We start from the raw sequence: 19,380 nt of genomic DNA on the forward strand, positions 1-19,380 counted from the left end.
CATGTTTAAATCAAATGTACCTCCTATACTAAAAGGTGAGAAGAATACCTTAGTGCAATATTACATTTGCTAATGTAACACCACAAAAATCAGTGCATGGAAACACCAAGATGACGATTACACTATTAAAACAGACACAAGTATTTAGCACGGTGCATAGAATAAGACCTCTGTTTCTTGGAGCATGGAACAGAGTAGCCCAGACTGGATTGAACAGACGCTGGACCATGGTGGCACAGAACTCTGCAGAGTCTTTTGCCACACCCGACATGAACAGTGGGGGCACGCATACTGCATCTTGTCTTGGGGTCCACATGCTCTTCTGCAGATGTTTAGGCTATCACTGTTTGTCTGGAAGAGGCGGGATAAGTAATGTCTTTAGGACTAGGCTGAGGGACTTGGGTCTTTTTAGTCTGGAAAAAAGACGACTGAGGGGGGATCTTTTCAATGCTTCTAAATACTTGAAGGGCGGGTGGTCAGGAGGATGGGGCCTGGCTCTTTTGAGTGGTGCCCAGTGAGAGGACAAGGGGTAACGGGCAGAGACTTGAGCACAGGAAGTTCCATCTAAACATGAGGAGGAACTTCTTTACTTTGAGGGTGTCAGAGCACTGGAAGAGGCTGCCCAGGGAGCTGGTGGAGCCTCCTTGTCTGGAGACATTCCAAACCCGCTTGGACGTGTTCCTGTGCAACCTGCTCTGGGTGACCCTGCTTTGGCAGTGGGGTTGGACTAGCTGATCTCCAGCGGTCCCTTCCAACCCCGTCATTCAGTGATTCTGTGACTGCTTGCCTCCTGAAGGCATGTTTTACACCTCATCTGCTTCAGGGGACAAAAAGAAAGATAAACTCCTTATATTCATCCAGGACACAGGGCAACTGATGCTGAAAATGACAGAAAAGGAGAAAATAAATCTATAAATTATAAGAAAATTTAAAAAAACAAACAGAGGGAAGTGACTGCACAGGGGTGCTGCAAATGAGCTGTGTACATTACCTTTAATTTTGAAGCTGGCAAGCATGTAGACATGCAAGCAAATACAATACAGTATAATATAGCATTACACAATGCACAAGAGAACTCCTACAGATACCTAACATATGTTGTGGCTACAGCATAGTGTATCAGGCTCTCCAAGTGCAACAGCGCAAAAACTCAGCACAAGCAACCCTAGCCTGCTCTGAAGCCACCTTTCTAAAAAACATTTTGGCTAGATCTACATTGCACTGTGATTTAAAAAAAAAACAAAACACCAAAAAAAACCCCCACATGACCAAAAGAATCACACCCTATACATTGTTCTTCTAATTAACCTGACTGTGCTCTTCTCTTTTTTTCTTTTTTTAGAATAACTTCTGTCTGACCAATGTTAAACTATTTATGCTTATGAAAAGCAAGCTACATACTTTCAATACACAGAAGTATACATTAATAGAAGACCCAAATGCTCAGACACGGTAAATCAATCTAGTTCCTTTGAAGTATATGCGGTTATGCCAAACCACCCCAGCGGAAGACCTGATCCAGGATTTAATTAAAGAATACATGGTTCCGCTCTTACTTTGTTTGTAGGAGGTAGCACAGTGCCACAGTGTCTGGAATAGCCTGACCCCCCTGGCACTGCAGAGTTACATATTAACAACAATTAATATGTCTTGGGTGAAAGTTTGTGTTTACATTAAGAGACCAGCATCACTAGCCCCCTAAACTCTTTATTTTCTTTTAATTTCACCAGCCACATTCTCAGCTGATGTAAATCAACACTGTCCCATTTACGTCAGCAATTGTAAGTAGATTTACGTTAATCAATGGTCTGGCCCCATTGTGATTTTATCTTTAGATTTCGTACATTTTCAGTTTGTTTGAAAAGACCCATTCAAGGGCAGCTTCCATATCCTACTCACATATGTTGTCAACATTTCATAATTCATGATGAGATACTCATCTGAGATATTACATGACAACATACAGCAGCAACACAAAGTATTAGGGGAGGAAAAAGGAAGCATTACATCAATTGAAACTCAGACAGAACTTTAAGTAAGCTGGAGGCAATCAATTAAATGAGAATTTGCAAAGCAACAAGAGCTAAACACAGTTGGAAATACACCAGGGGATCACAGACACTCAAAACCACCATAATTTTTACAAATCTCTTCTACAAAGAATTTGTGATTTCCCACAGTGCCTCTTACACCAACAGCAGTGTGGTTATTTCTTGCTTTAGAACGGAGTTAGCACCTGCGAAATAACTTTGCAAAGTACCTTGCAGAGTCTGGGAAAAACAAAGCAGCTAAAAACACAGGCTAGGTTCTGGGAGTGGGGATCAATCTGCAGTGTTTGAGATCTCTGTAAACACTCAGATTTCAGAATACATTCTACAGAGTGTCTCTTAAAGCCCAGCTTTCATCTTCAGTTGTAATTCACTGTGGTGGCATTTGCATCGCTGAACGTTAGCTGCAGCTGAGTGCCTCCTAATAGCCCTTTGAAAATACTAAGCCAAGATCAGCATCTAACTGAAACATGGTAAAAAAATCCACATCCTCACAGCTGCTTTATAACAACATTCTATACATTTTTCTCTTACACTGAAATTATGCTAAATATTCACAAAATTTAACAAACACACAGCCAAAACACTTAGCAAACACATACAACACATTGCACAATCTACTTTAGGTACTTACATCTTCCACTGTTGACTGTTGGCAAAAAACAAAACAAAACAAAACGATCAGCAGCCAAACCATTACCTCAGGTATATTGTCATACGTACATATATGAAAATTTGGTTTTGTAAGAAAACCATTTTGAATTAGTGTGTGCATATCCACATGTGTATACATGTATATGATGTGTGTACGCATACATACATACACCAATTTAATATAATTTTCATACAAAAATTTCTATTATGTTTATGTTCAGCTGGCCACATGAAAGACTGAAGATCAGCTGAAAACATGTTATCTCCATTTAAGAACACAATGGATGCGCTTGATCATGCAAGGCTTCTAACTCAAAAGAAATGTTACATTGGGAAGAGAATGTTACATATATGGCATTACAAGGAAATCATCATTGAGAATGGTTATTTGTGTAAGGACTCTGAGCAACCCACACATTGGTTTGAAATACACAGATAAAAAAGAACGGTTTTCACTTCTTTCTTCAGAAATACGTTAACCGGTAAAAGGTGAAAAACTTAACCCTTAAAATGGAGATGTAGCAAAATTTTGTGTATTTGTTTTGGTAGGTGTGAACCTATTTGCTGGTCCCCATGCATAAACTTTTCACTTCTATGAATTATACTTTTCACACCTATTATTCAAATATAGACTGGAAAGTGGGAAAGACCCAGCAAACCACCCAAGCTCCTCTTGGTTAATTGGGACTTGCAAGAGGCATATGACACTTCAGAGAATCAATCCTTGTATATCAGAAAAGTACAGTTTGTTAAACATTATTTTAAATGCCCTCTGAATATACCATGCTGCATGTTTAGTTTCTAAAAAGGTGACTTTTATACACTTGAGAATAGTTTCAAATAGAAACGTGCCATTCTTAGCCTTTCTTTTCCCTACAGTGTACATTAAATAATTAGAGACATGCTAAATTCAGAGGTCTGGCAGCACTTTCACAGGCTGCCATAAAGACACAGGGTAGTTATCCATAGCTAAGAAATGGTATAACTATCTGATTTATTTCCTTTTCTTACCAGAAATGCCCCCCATCAAAGGGGCAACTGAACAACTGCAAGATTTACAGGTTTACACATATTTATAAAGCCATACTAGACAGAAGCGAAACAACAGTCAAAATAAGCAACCTGCCTGAACCAGATCCTCTCTGCTGGTTTGATTTATACAGGTTTAAGAGCTGGCCTTTCTTACTGCTGTATTAATATAGTCTTGGCCACTATGAACATCTCACTCATTACTCACGTCACTTTATAACTAACCTCTTGCAGTTTTAAATATTTCAACACAATGTCACATTCCAAATTTATCAGCTCATGCAATGAGCCATGAGTTTGCCAGTTTGTTACAATGGCCTGTTTGTTAATCAATGTGCCCAGGAAAATTGAGAACAAATATTTGCATTCCCCTAGGGTAGAACTGGGGTCAAAAGAACCAAAACCCCATTTATACACACCATCACCACCCTCTGATGTGAAAGAAAGGAATGTTCAAGGTTCAGTGATCAAAAGCAAATTAGAACGATAAGTTTTCTAAAGCTATTACAGCATAGGAAACATCTTATCTATTTCACAGAAACATGACTTTTTTTAAATGGGCATTTTTATACACTTTGACTAAAAGATGCAGAGTCAAACTCACTGAGGTGTTCGGTCAGTACAAAACCCTTTCAGTTATCCTACGCAGTAATTAACCTGGATAATCCAGGCTTCCCTGGCTACTTTGCATTGCTAGATGGTACACTGGATAGTACAAAACAGCCTTGAGCAACAGACTACTAGCCTTTCTCCTGGTGTGGATACAAAGCATCACTTAAACTGCTACTAACTGAGCATATTTCCAAGCTTACACAAATAGGTCACAACATCATGGCAGTACATGAACTTCTCAGCCCACATAAAGCACAGATCAGGTGGAAACGAACTATGCCAGAACGGTCATGGACTGATTCAGCGAGCCTTCTAGACCACAAAGCTGCTACAAAATTCCCAAAGTATTTGAAGCCACTCTGTTCACACCCAAGGTAAATCACCCTCCTTTTCAGCCATTGCCAGCGAAATGGAGGTCATATCCCCTGTGCATCTGGGGTTAAACCTCATCTCATCTAGCTAAACTCTGGAAAGAAAAATGTTTCGCTTGGGATCTGTCGTAGTTTTGGGGCACTGGATTAGGGGCCAGATCTTCAGCTGGGATAAATCAGACAAGGGCATGGCTTTATCGGCCCAGGCACATAGACTGCGCAGAGCTCCAAAATAGACCACACCTGTATTGCTTCTGGATGGCTCCTATTTCTCCACCAAGTTGCATGATGCTATACTCTACACTGCTTACAACACACACAACAATAGGATCAACAATGTAGATTTTATTCAAGCAAAATAGATCCTGATGCTCATTTCTGTTACTGACATAATACTGCCAATTCTGACCATTTTTGCCTCTCAAAATTCATGTATTTTTCCCAAACTCCTTAGACTCATTTAAACCAAAAGGAAGACTCTGGCCTTCGGGGATGATCAGAAGGGCATGAACCTGTGAACAGTGACAGCTGAAGAACAAAAAGCAACCCCCCAAAAAAATTTTTTTTTTTTCTTCATCATTTTTAATCAAAGGTAAAAAGTTGTTAATGTTTCCAGTAAGTCAATTTGGTATGCAGCAACAAGTATTTAATGAGGCTAACATGCTTCATTAAAAGCTTCAGTACTGGCATTTCTTCCCTTCCTCCCAGCCTCCCCACAGAGCAGAAAGAGCAGTTACCCTACAGAACAAGGCAGGCATCTTAATCAAGGAAGAGACCAACTTTCAAGTTTCATATCAAACTCAATACAGACCACGAAATCCCCAGTGGCATGAACCAAAGCCTCTGCAAGACTTTCTGTTGCTCCAAAATCCACTAAATCTATCTGTAAGCAAGCTGTTAATTAAAATACTCAGCATTACACAATTCAGGTATACAGAACTATATAAAGAGAAATTTTATTAACTCACAGGCCCAGCTAGAAAAAAGGACACGCTTATGTTTTAACTGGATGTCTGATCAGTTCTTCTCTGATTCCTCCTGGTATTACATTATAAACACTCAGGAAGGGCTTCTGTTTTGTATGTCTTGTTGTGCTAATTATGTTACCAGGATACTAAATACCAAACAACGACAGATAAAATTTAACTATTAAAGATGTTGCTCAGATTAAAGATATATATCACATTTTTTAATCTTTGCATTTTGATAGTCTTATTCTCTAAACTACACTTACAGTAGAATTCCTAATTAATTCAGCATCAGAAAATGAGAAATTCCTTACTCATTCCGTGACACCACCAGTAGAAGAAAACAAACTGGTCAGATTTGGTGTAGCAAGAGGGTTTAGCTTTGCATATTGGCACAGGAATATGAAGTGGACCTTTACACACAATTCATTTCCAGTCATACAAATATTTTGTGTACAGTAACTTTGGGTTTCACAAATCACTTTTTTTTCTTTCTTATTCTTAAAAAAGAATTAGGAAATAATATCCTATGAAGATAGATTGTTTTGACATCAAATGGCTGTAATTTGCACATGCAGGGATCATTTCTGATATCTATTCAAACACTCTCTCAAAACTATGTCCTGTACAGAGGAAAACATCAATGAACCATTTCTAGTTGACAGTTAAAAGTTAAAGTGAATCAAGAGTCCACTCATTGAAAAATGACAAGGGTTTTTTATGATTAGACATATATGTTATTTGTCAGACATGATAAACGCTTGGTTTGAAATAAACAATAATTATAAATACTGGGATTTTTCATAAGAAAGTACTTGGAAAAAATATGCAAGTATGTTAGGGACAAGATATATCCAGCATAAATATAGCAAAATAATTTGTGAAATGAAGACAACATTGTAACCTTCCAAAATTAAATTTTTACTGATTAATCCAATCATACCACCGCCAAGAGATGAGTGGCGACTCCGCTGTTTAGCAACAAAGATGCTCTTAAAGGATGCAGAAGAAACAATTGCCATAAATGATACTAAAAGAATTGAATTTTAAAATATGGAGGAACAGAGGGAAACAGAGAAATGGCATCTCCTCAAAATACTTTTATAGCAACATCTCAGGTGCTTTTTTTTTTTTTTTTTGAAAATTATGATGGTACGTTCAGATCTCCCAAGTCTCAAACATTGTATTTTCCACCTCACATTCCCCTGCCATGGTGCCCGTCTCTTCTGTCAGCACTGGACAACTAGGGAACCCTTCCTGGCCCAGGATCTCACCAAGAATGCAGTGGCCAACTGGCCTAAGCTGTGATCTGCCAATGTCTGGCCCACAAGACCCCACAGAAGGAGTGTTACTGAGCTGATGTGCTGCAGCTGGAGACCACCAGTAGAAGGCACATTCTGCCAGACACAGTTTCATTCTGTAGTCAAGCTTCATCACGGGAACAGACACACTCTGTGAAGTTCCCTAGCAAGCAAACGTGCTCTACTCCATGTCCTAGCACATGTCTGTGTCACCCAGTGTGTGACCAATGTGAGGGCTGACAGGCACTGGATCAGAAAAAGAAATTTAGAAGTTTCAAAATGCTCAAACACTCATTCAAATCCTTGTAATTATCACGTGTTTTCACTAGAGAGATATGTTCTGGGGTTGTGCATGTATCAGCATATGCATGCTGATACAAATATTCAGGTCATACACGTATGAAAGCTTTGAGGAATCTTTACTAATCCTCCGAAGAATCATTAGTAAAAATATTGATTATTCCATTCTTCAAATACTTGTCCAAATATGACCACATCTAAACCACCTGATAAAAGAAGCAGCTGCAATTGAAATGGAGTTATGGAACGATGAAATATGTTTATGTAAAACAGTGAAAAAAAAGTGATGAATCACTGGAAAAATGTGACAAGGACACAATGACTACATGTGAGGCAACAGACCTGCAGAAGGGTACCCAGGCCGAACATGGGAAGAACCTGAAGCTGGAAAGGTAGGACAAGACCCAGTAGGTGGTGGGCAGAGAGTCCCTAGCGCATCCCTCACACCAGGACCCCTGACATGCATCATGAAATCTGACAGTCCAAGAGCCACACACAGCCACTTCTAATGCTACATGACAGCACCCCAGAATGAACGCACCACTCAAAGAATTGGGTAAAGTGACCCTTCTTCAGCCAGCCACACACTTGGCCTACAACCAACCAGCTCTTACAACATCCCTGGTCATACTTAGTGCCCTACAGCAGTTCCCAGTCAATGGGTAGAAATGTTATAAATACACTGTAAGTCGGCAATTGTTATAAAATTGTAGACCAGGATGTTTTCATGGCTTAAACATCGTAGAAAACAGTGGTGAACCTAAGGAAAGGCATCTACATCATTCTTATCTCTCTACAGTATAGACCTAACTCTTGATGTGCCTTATGTAGAGTAAAACATATAAGTGGAGTTTTCTTAAATAACTTACAAATGCTTTTCTAGAATATGTCAGTAAAAAAAAAAAACCAAGTGGAACACAAATGACAATCTTGAGCAGCACAAAAAATACTTGTGTCAGAGCTTGCCACACAATCACCACGTCCTAGAGGCCCAGCAGAAAACGTGAAGTGCTGACAAAAAACCTCAATGTTTTTACTACCTAAGGAAATCTGTCTGCTATCAACCAAGGGCAAATTTATGTATATGGTCAGTAAAGCAGTTTAATGCAGGCCTACTATGAACTTTTGATAATAGATGCTGTTTCATACAGACACTATAATCTTCCTTTTTTCTTTCAGTTGCTAGAGACTCGTTCTTCAATATCAAAATACATCTGCTTTTCTTAGGTGCCTGAAATTCTTTCCTTTTACAGTAACACACTGCAGTCTGTTTACTTCAGTGTGTTCAAAAAACTGTTGGCCATAAGAAGTCAAAGAAGAAAGGAGGTTTCAGCTGAACGGATTCTTGTAAAACAAAGATTTTTAAACAAACAGTTGTCTACAAGATTTGCAAATCCAAAAGCTCAGTTAATTCTTCAGCACCTTACCCAGCCCCAATGACAAGTAAAATTAATCTTTTTGAGTGCACAGGGAGAGACCATCTAGATCAGAAATAGTGCTTAGAGAAATATAAATGTCCATACTTTACACATTATTATTAGAAAATAACATTCAGTACCTTTTACAAACAATTAAGCTTATAATAAACAAATGGTAACTCTGCTGGTCCATACCTCCTCAAGAGATTAATTGTTAGATTCCTCAAGCACATAATTTAAAATGTATTTGTACTTGCAGATCACCTTCAGTACAAAAGGGATCTCTCTTGCAAAACAAGAAGCTCAGTTGCCAAAAGAAGTGATGGATGGAAACATACCCGAGGAATAGTTTGTATCAAAGATTTAGCTTGGGTCAGGATTAAATCTTTTTACTACTTTCCCTACTGGTAACATAACTGTAAAAAGTTTTGAGACACATCATTATGGTGTGAGGGCTCTGCCAGAGGATTTAAAACAGCTAAAAGCCTGGCTGCCATCTGCTGAGACTGACACACAATTTTCCCATGCTTCTAGGACAAGTGTCTTCTTTCACCCTTACAGCTGTCCCTGGTTGAAAGAGGGAGAAGGCAGAAATCTGAACTTACTCTCTACCCCCGCTCTCTCCCCAAAAAATCTAAACTAAGATGGGATGTGACAATTCTAGGGGAATAGCTTGTTGCAGAGGCCATCAAATGGGAATTGAAAAATCACTTTTCCTAGGAAACTTGCTCCAGTCTTCCATGCAGAACAACTACCACAATGCTACAGTGCAAGAGGCGTCATCACTTATCTGCTGGGATAAACAGCAGAACAGAGGGAAAGAGTATTGCCATGTCAGCAAAACGCTTGAGCCAGATGCAAATTTGCTCATATAGCAAACGCTCACTGCCTTTAGCTCTGATTTGAACTTTTCTTTCTCCCCCTTCACAACCCACAGCTCACCCTTCTGACCATCATGCACACTCCTGGTCAAATGAGTTTGTGGCACTGTGAAAATCAGCTGAGTGGCACACCGATCTGCTGTTACAGCAGTATGAGAACTAAGGAGCTTTTCCTAAGCTGCTGCGCTGCTGCTATTGCTAAGGAGAGCGAAGTAAAAACAAGCAAGGAAGTGCCAAATACACATAACAGCAGACGAAGTGAGAAGAGACAGAGATGTGGCTTTAAAATCCCACCAGCTCTAGCAGCATGCAGCAGGGGATAACTTGTGAGGATGAGCTTGACAATTGCTCTAATGTTACTACATCAAGAAAATCTCTGCATCTCAGAAAGCAGGGAACTGAGATTGGATGTTAATGTGAAACGAAACAAATTGCAGACTCATGTTCTGAAGTGAAAAAGATCTTGCAGACCTCTCCCATTATAAACTTCCTTTCTTCTGCACAGTTATCAATTTAATCTTAAATTATTCCCTTCATCACATGCAGATATACGACAGTCTGAGGAAGATTTCCAAAAGCAAAGATGGTATCAAGGCATCTAACTATCCTCAAAATACAGTGACTGTTAAAGTACCACAACTACCACTGGTGTTTTTGCATTACCAACAGTATCCCATCTCCTTCCTGGCCATGGGCAAAGCTCAAAGTCTACTGAAGTCAATGGCCACTGAACTACAGGCATCATATGAACTGACACTACTGGAACTCCTGCTGCTTTGAAACATTTAATAAATGTTCAGTATCATTTTCATGCACTGCTATCATAAATTATATCATCCTGCACTAAGACATCAGAGTGACCCTCCCTCGTTTATCATCCTATACTGATACAATACTTCACCCAGAAGAACAGGGCTATAAGTTCAAGTCCATATCTAGGGTAGACTGGTGAAAAAAAAATAGCTGTTTTCCAAGAGTTTGGCCCATTTATTTCAGTTGGTTGTTTGGAGGCCTTAGACTGGTAAACAGATAGCTAGATTTTAAGAAACCAGACACTTGATTAAAGAAATCTATCACTGATATCAGAAATCTTAATAGATAATGAGATTATTTCATTGAAGAACACCTTGAAACCTGATTTGTATCAGTAGTAGAATGACTATGGGCTTTTTATGCAATATTTTTTTAAAAGACCCAACTCTGATTGATGGTTGGACCTCACAGACCAAGACTATAGTTACTTTGCAAGATTTTAAAAGCAGTATTATTACCCTCACACTTCAACTATTTTTAAAACAATGCTTATTTTTAAAAGAAAAGCCCTCAAAATTAAACTGCTATGTGCAGTTGCTACACTCAAGCTTTCTTGTGTTGCTCTGCTTATGTATGATGACACTACTGTTGAGGAACATGTAATACACTTTTTTCTTCTCATCCGTCTATCACCAAAGACAGCCTGTGGTGAAATCAGCTACTGATATTATAATTAGGTATTTGGTGGTATAGACCTTTATCTGTACATCTATCTGTTTATCCAGAAAAAAATGTATCCTCCCAAACTATTACAACACTGACCCATCTTACAGTCAATCACATCTATTTGCATGTTCCACTTCTCAAATAGATGGACAGTGCTTAATGAATTATTCAACATTACATAGTTGGCTCATTGCTGTGTTGTTACAACACATCCACATTAAGACCTTCTTGACCAAACCTTGCCCAGAGCTCCTGTTGTCAGTTGTAGAGGACAGACAGAAAATACAGGTGCTTACTAGCTGTAAACCCTTGTTAGCTCCAAACATGTCAGGCAAGGCAAGGTGCTCCTTACAGGCCAACAGGACCATGGTATTTGAAAAGCTCCAGCTAAAACTGAACCAGGGCATAACACAGAGAAATAATACTGCTCTCAAATGTTAAGTCTCAGCACCTTACAAGAACAGATGCCAAAGGATTTCATTAGATGAGTTCTCAGACTCCACGAGATGAAGAACTTCCCTTAAGTATTTTTTTTTCCTTCCCCCCCCACCCTGGAACACCTTCCTTACAAAATCAGATTCACAGATTCCACTAAAGAAGACAAACCTATTTCGGATGGACTACTTATTCTGTCTTGTCACTTCATGAGAAAAGTGAGAAGAGATTTTAGTAAGAAATTAATGCTTTATGCTTACTGTCTGTTCTTTGTGAATGTAGGTCACCATATGTACACCGCATATTGAATGTGAATTTTTTCTTGTTTAATTCTGGTTTGACACACATTTCCTAGTTACATGCAAATTTAAAGTAATTGAGACACTGCCTTCAAAGAGCAAGGTTAAAGTATTCCCAAAAACAGATGTCAAACATTTGGCAGTTTAACTAACACAAAAGAAAACCTACAGCTGCAAACAAACACAGAATGTACAGCTGCTGCATAAAGTTTTCTTCCTTTTGACTCCCTCCTTACTAATCAGAATCGAAACTGGATATTTGCCATTGCTTTACTGGAGAAAAACCTGCAGGGAGAAACACTCATCAGGTAGCAAATGCCAAATTAAATGTGCTTCATACAACCAGAATTGATACCCTTGTACCTAAGCATGATGATAACACTGAACATGAATTTCTCAACCACTATTTCTGTGCTACCTTTTTAAAGCTTTCAGATCCTTGATACATGGCACTATGCAGGTACAGAAGAACTATCATCACCACCAGGCCAGCATCAATTTGCTTCCAAAATCTGGTCTAGGGCAAGCCAGCTCCAAGACCATCTCCTTCTGTAGGCGACAAAAAATCCTGCACCAATTTCTCACGCACCACCAGCACTCAGGAGTACTGTGGCACAAGGCCGTTTATTGCTGTCATTGCTTACCCTCGAGGCCAGCTGCCAGGTAAAAAAGGTGGAAGGCAAACCCCACTTGAAGAACAGTCTTTGCTGTCTCCAGGCTCCAGCTAAGCACTGCTTCGGCTGCTAAGTAGCAGCACTACTGAGGTCATGAGAATGGGCGAGTGTCTGGAGCATTAAGGTGGGAGTCCTGATAAATTATATTGCATTCTAAAAACATTTGAGGGTTTGAAGGAGGAGAAGGAGGAAAGGAAGGGAAGGAAGAAGGGAAGCAAGGGAAGGAAAGAAAAAGAGGAGGGGCTAATGAAGGAAAGCAGGATAATACTTCAGCACCAGCAGGAAGAGAGCAGGAATTGCCCTGACAAAGATCAGTCTGAAAACACACCCTAATGTTAGCCTGGGGTTGTCTATAAGGCCTTTATTCAACACCTACCATGCTGTTCCTTGATCTGCAAGGAGCCCGCAGAGCTGCAGTGAGCCAAATAATTGTATTTATTTCTTTCCTCCTGCCCCAACTCCAGCCCTCCAGAGCACTAGAAACTCAGACCTGACCCACAAACTTCTCTGTACATGCATAACTCCATAGTAACCTTTGTACTGAAGTCATTGAGATGATTCACAAATTACACCTTGCGGTGCTTGCAGGGCTGAGCCATAAATATCTTTCTTTAGCAATATTGTCATTCACACATTCACTGATTATTTTTTTTTCATCTTTTAGTGAAACAAACAGGGAGGATTTTAAATACCTTTGTGGGCTAGCATCAAAAATGGCTACCAGGATCCATGGAAAAATATGATTTTTTTGTTTGTTGATGCAAATCCAGCAGAATCAAAGAGAATACTGCTGTCCCTCCTGGTCCTAAAACACATCAAGGGTTTTGATTTCTAAGTGAATGCCTGAAAAAATGTAAAACCAGAACTTGCTTCCTCACATCCTTTTAGCATAAATACATTTAGGCATTAAAACTTCTGTTACTAGCCTCCTGAAAGTGCATTCCTAGGACTAAACGATTAGAGCATGAAAACAATTGTGCTATTCATAAGCTGAGATAAAAATCTGTAGACTGTTACTAGGTTTCATCTCATTTTTATGACTTCTTTCCCCAAATAAATCAATCACATAAAGTTAAACTCAACATGGGGAGTTAAGCTCTCCACAGAGAATGTGGAGATTGCAAACATAAGTCAAAAAAAAGAAAGAAAGCCGAAATAATGGATGGTTTATACCGATTTACTTCAAAGCCCTGAGAGATGGCCGCAAGTGTTAAGATAATACACAATGCGCACTGAATCCGGAAAAAATAACAGAAGCCTCTCTTACCAAACATGCAGCTGTAAGTAAAAAAAACACAACTTCTATAATTACTTCTCCAACCGCACAGAATTTCTATTATATCAAGAATCTTCTAAAGATTTGCAGCAAAATGATGAACCTTAAAACTAGCCTCAATTTTTAGGGTCTTCTAGTACAAGGTGTCCTACTGTCTGAAGACACCTGCTACACAAACCATTAAATTGCTGGAAACATGGATTGAGTACACAAGGCAAAAGAAACTGAAAAACAAGTGAGCTGATGCTTCTTGTTGGGCAGAGCTATAATTCAAGTGTTTGTTAGAAATCATCGCTATCTCCATACACAATAAAATAGTAAAAGTAATGCAGTCACACACCTCACAAAAATCCACAGAGTGTTTTATGAAGCCTGCAGTTATCTCCTCAGGCTATAACATCACACTGTTCAAGAGAAACAGGTGAGCTTGAAGAATTATGGACTAGAACTAGTTAGACATTTACAACTGACACTAGCAGTAGCTGGAAAAAGCATTTCAACAAAGTGAGATTTTTTCCACACACAAATGTCCCTTCTCCAGGGAAAATACCAAGTTTTGAAGAAAAATTCCTGGTCCTAAACTCGCAAAATTCTCAGTCCCACCATCTTTTTCTGTATGAAAGCAAGCTCCCTTAGGTTTATGACCAGATCCAATGAAGACAACAGATTTTCTTTACTGAAAGTTTGTAACTGGATGTGGCAATTCAGAAAGCTTAGCAGAAGACAATCAGTGCATCATGCTCAGAGCAATCAGAGTAATAATCATTGAAATAGTATATTCAGAATGGTAGATAATGGTATTATTATTAAACATAATAAATATATATAAAAAATCAGGCATAAATGCAGGCATGTCACTAACATTAACTGCAGGTTTACTTATTAAATACTTCAGGCATCCTACCTCATTATTGACTTCAGCAGGTTTTTTCTTTGTTTCTCCAATGTCCAAATAGCTGCAGAAGGAAGACAGTTGATTATTTCCAGAAGCATCTAACTTACATAAGACAAATATTTCTAACTTTTTTCATACATAAAGCTTTTAAAATTTATCATGCCTCAAAATAATATCAAAAGTAACTAATTCAAGATTTTAATAAAGGAGTGTTAACATAAATCTGTAGGCTAGCCCTCTGGGCTAATACAAAAGCCAGGGGAGAACCAACCATCCAGCTTCAAGTCCCTGGTGATTAGAACAGACTATCCATACCTCCTTGTCAGAAAGAAGCTCACATACTACTGTGAGGTGGATCAATAAATGTCAGCATAATATCAACAGAGTTTTCAAAGACATCATCTTGCCTCTTAGTTTCTCACAGTAAGCCTCCGATAGATTTAAAGCTTTCCTCCATACCCATGTTTAACCCAGGGCATCAGCTAAAGTTTAAAAGGATCTACACCACTTGTGTTTCAACAGGACGTGGACACATCTGAACACTGTATATCCTGGTTTCTCGTGTTTGTGATGAACCAACAGCATCTTCACAACTATTTCATGAATAGACAAAATACAAGCCTCAACTGGACAAGAAAACAAAATACACCTATTTGAACAATACTGCTCTCCATCAGCGTACATACTCCCACAAAAACATTGCATTAACTTAAAAGTGTTAGTTAAAATACACAGTGATGGATTAACTCACTATGCAGAGGTCTGGGCATTCAGTTGTCAAATGCCAGGGATCTACAAATCTGAAAAGGGCTAAACAGGGCCAAAGGCTTTTCTTGGGACAGTGGCCCTCAAAAAAAAATCCCAGCCCAAAAACTTTACAAATGTATTCCCACTTGCTAAGAAAGCAGAAATACTTCTATTCAATGAATATCCAAGCCAGTGATGAAACTACAGGGTTGTTTAAAGAGATGTTGCTGGAGAGAGGACAATCTACCATTAATTAATGAGCACAGACACAAGTAAATGGGAAAGGAAGGAGGAGGGTAGCACAGCATGCTGAAAAAAAGTTAGAAGTCGAAACCAGCTCCAGTGTAGACAGTTTTCTTTCAGAAAGCTGACAGTCATGGAAGAACTTCACAGGGGTGCTGGACTGAACGTGCATTCTCATTCACCACTGCAACAACTACAATATACCAACACATCTCACTGCATATACACCAAAAAGGCATGTATTTGCTTAGCACACCTGTAAATGACAAAACAAGCTGGGTAACATTGTATATTATGAAAATTTCCAACATTGGCTAGTCATTCCTCCTTTAAAGAAAAATTCTACATATTTTCCTAAAAGAAGAGGTTTAAAATGCTGATTACTTTATCTTTATTTACAAAAGGAACAGTTTATATAGACCATATGCCCTCAGAGGTATCCATCTCAAGATGTTAAGGTTCAGGGCTTGGAATGACAGAGGTTCATGTGCTAAAGGTGAGCTCAGTTTAGTCTAGAATTCACTGCGGACAGGGAAGAAAAAGGTTCAGTTCTCAGCATAAGGCATCTGAGAAGAAACAAACGCACTGCTTGAAGTGGAGCAATGACACTTTCGGCTTCTGCTTCTCCTTGCATACTCTCTCCTTTCCATTATGCTCCCACACATCGGTGCCACAAGGCTCCATTTCAAAGTTCAGCCCTGCATAATCTGTCACAGCAATGAATGTGTCCAATCACTTAAAAAAAATACTGTAAAAAGTATACAAACTTTTGCTGCTATCAGACCAGACTCAGATCCTTTAGGGCAGATGATTTGGTCTCCCACAGCTGCAACTGCTTTATTTTTGCCTGTGACACACATGCAAACACACCCTCTTTTCTTTAAATCCTTCAATTCCTTTCAGAAAACTATGCCTTTCAACTAAGCCCTCCTCTCCTCCGACTTTTCTGGCTAAGATGCCTCCCTAATATCATTCTGTCTATAACCCAGTTAAGAACAAGATCAACAGTAAGCCCTTCAGCCTGTCTTAAATAATGCTTATGAAAGTACTGACAAGATTTACAGCACTATATAAATAAATACTAATAGCAAAGAACTCCCAACTCTGAACACAGAAATGGAAAAGATCTCAAGTCATGCCATTCATCCTCCCTACAGAACAGGACTATAGCATACTATCAAGAGATATATGAACAGCCTACTTTTACCAAGTCCTTTCAGTTAGTTTTTCTTAAAGTATTCTCTTTGTTGATCTTAAATACTTAGGTATCTTGTGGCATGTCGCAACCACAGAAGTCTGAAAAGCTCTCACCATAAAACTCTGACCGTGCAAAACGACAAATGCTTTTTCACACCCAAAACAAATCCAGAGTGCCCAGTTCTCTACACAGTGCATGCTCATGCCAAACACTTGCTTACTTCTAGCCTGTCTGACAAACATAAAACACATTTAGGGAGGCAAAACATGATGTGCTGACAACTAACAACTTTAAGCCATCCACAGAATCACAGGATTTAATACCAAAAAGATACAGTAGATTGTTCTTGAGAGTTGAGACTGCATTTGGGATGGAAGAAAGTACAGAGGGAAAAGGGTTTATATTTAGCCTATCATACACCCTTCTTTGTAGCTTTGCCACTGAAGCGCAAGAAGCTTCAATAAATCTTCAGAAGCAGCCTGTGACAAAACCAGTAAGAGCGCTGATAGAGATCCTGTTCTTTACGCAGAGTTTTGTCCTGAAACATAATGAGGTCTCCTGAAAAATGTAGTGCCCTCAACTCTACAAAACCAAGATGAGCGAGCTCCTGTCAAGCTGGTAGTTTAGTATATAAATTCCCAACCACCTCCAGAGAGGGACTGTTAATTTTAAGATTTTTTTTTATTCAACTGTAGGAAAAATGCTCACAAAGTCTGCACAAAACATATAATGAGGCAATTGAGACCATGAAATTTACTCAGAGTTAAGAACCATTACTGATGACATGCAGAACCACTCGGGAAACGCACCTAAAAGCTCATATCTCCTTCACAATATTATCCCAGCCATTCATTAGAAAACAGAGAAACTGTCAGCTTAATTCTTGGTGTTCGGCCAGGGAAAAGAAAGCGAACAGTCATCTTTTAAATAACAGGAGGGTCTCAGTTATTCTGGTCATAAAGCAGTTATATACCCAAACAAAATGAAGAGAAGCGATGAAGACACAGATACCTGGGTAGAATATTTTAGACTTTTTAAAAATAATCAAGAAATTAAGTATTGGGAATTAAATTCCCAGGTTTATCAACTTCATGGCAGGACTGGCAACACTCCACCTTTCTACAGCTTTCTCCCTGTTACTACCAGATGCTGACACTCGCCCCCCAGTTAAGCACCCACATCACAACGTGCCATTGCTGCATGTCCTTCGGGTTAACGGGCTGTTTCTCCTACCGTCATGTGAAGAAGATGGCACTATGCAGCTGACAGTAACAGCAGCCTTTCTGTGGCTTGCCTCTAAAGCTCTTTCGCAGTTTTATCTTTTAGAAGTAGCTTTCTTTTTGCCTTGGGTCACAGACTTTAAGTCCTCTTTCCTCAATGCCTAATAAAAGGGGTGGGGTGGGGGGTCCTCTGAAGTACTGCCACAGTGCCAAACCCCCAATGATGATATTCAAGTTCCATATAAATGTTACGTTACTTTTTAGCCACTCACTTGAGTTTCTTGAAGGCTTCCCTGCCACCAGCCACATACTGCTCTCCACTCTGAAGCTCCTCCAGCTGCCGGACACGATGCCCACCCCGGGGGGTATAGATGTTACGCACAGCTCCAAAGGGCGCCTTCACCCCACCTGTCACCTCTTTCAGGAATACTTCGAAGTTGGACACTTTCTTCTCATTGATGACAATACGGCGCCCCGGGAAGAAAGGGTCCCCGTTGCGATACACTAGCACGCTCTTCACCATCGGCTGCGAGAGCCACGACCCCTTCGTGCCGGGACTAGTCATGCCGGGTGGCTTCCGACCTTCTGTGCAGCCCAAGCCACCCCCGAGGCGCTGCCTACACCTGTTTGCTCAGGAGAGGGTTCCTGCCTGACGAGAACCCGTCTCGCCTCCGCCCTGGCGACTCCCTGCCAGGGACGAAGCACCCACACACTCCCACGCCGGGGGTCCGGGCACCAGGGCCCTCCTCCAGGGAGGCAGAGGAGGGAGTCCGGCGCGGCGGGGAGGGATTACAGCCCCCCCCGGGGCTTGCGGCACAGCTCTGCCCGGCCTTTCCACCGCGGCTCCTCCTTGGCAACCCGCTCTCGCTGCTCCCCGGCGCCGGGGGAGGTGAACGCGGATTACACTAACCCAGGCAAAAAACAAAACCATTGCATGGAAGTGGGTCCGACGCGGCAGGAGAAGGGATTGCGGGAGATCCGTGGCCTGACAGGGCCTTTACCCTCCGCCTTCGCCATCACAGGAAGCGGCCTTGCCGCTGCCGCCCTGGTTTCCTCGGGAAACTGTACCCGGCTCGTCCTCCCCCGCGGCCCAGCCAGGCGGGACCCTGCCAGACCCAGAGCCACCGGCCCCGCGCAAAACACGGCTGAATTATTCACCAGGTGGAAGGAGGACGAGGAGGCGTCGTGCCCGGGGGCAGAGGGAACCGGACCAAGGGCCCCGCACCTGAGCGAGGGAAGGAAGTCCCCGCTCGGCCGCCGCCTCCTCCCCTCCGGCGGCCCAGGCGCTGCCTACCGCCGCCGCCACAAGGGAAGGGCCGGCCGGCTGAGCTG

The 19,380-nt window shown here is 40.7% G+C and overlaps 1 protein-coding gene across 3 annotated transcripts in view; it reads right to left on the reverse strand.

Moving 5' to 3' along the window:
* DCDC2 (doublecortin domain containing 2) overlaps window positions 1–19,380 on the reverse strand; it is a 70,876-nt gene that overhangs the window by 50,677 nt on the left and 819 nt on the right. Inside the window, exons 1-2 of one of the 3 annotated variants that reach the window (XM_054190640.1) lie at window positions 18,959–19,358; window positions 14,650–14,701 (exon numbers count right to left, since the gene is read on the reverse strand). In XM_054190640.1, the coding sequence (XP_054046615.1) occupies window positions 14,650–14,701; window positions 18,959–19,065 (159 nt within the window). In that variant the 5' untranslated portion in view covers window positions 19,066–19,358. The other 2 variants (XM_054190639.1, XM_054190641.1) reach the window with 2 other exon arrangements.

Source organism: Rissa tridactyla, chromosome 2 (genome assembly GCF_028500815.1).
Source record: "Rissa tridactyla isolate bRisTri1 chromosome 2, bRisTri1.patW.cur.20221130, whole genome shotgun sequence".
Classification (NCBI taxonomy): domain Eukaryota; kingdom Metazoa; phylum Chordata; class Aves; order Charadriiformes; family Laridae; genus Rissa; species Rissa tridactyla.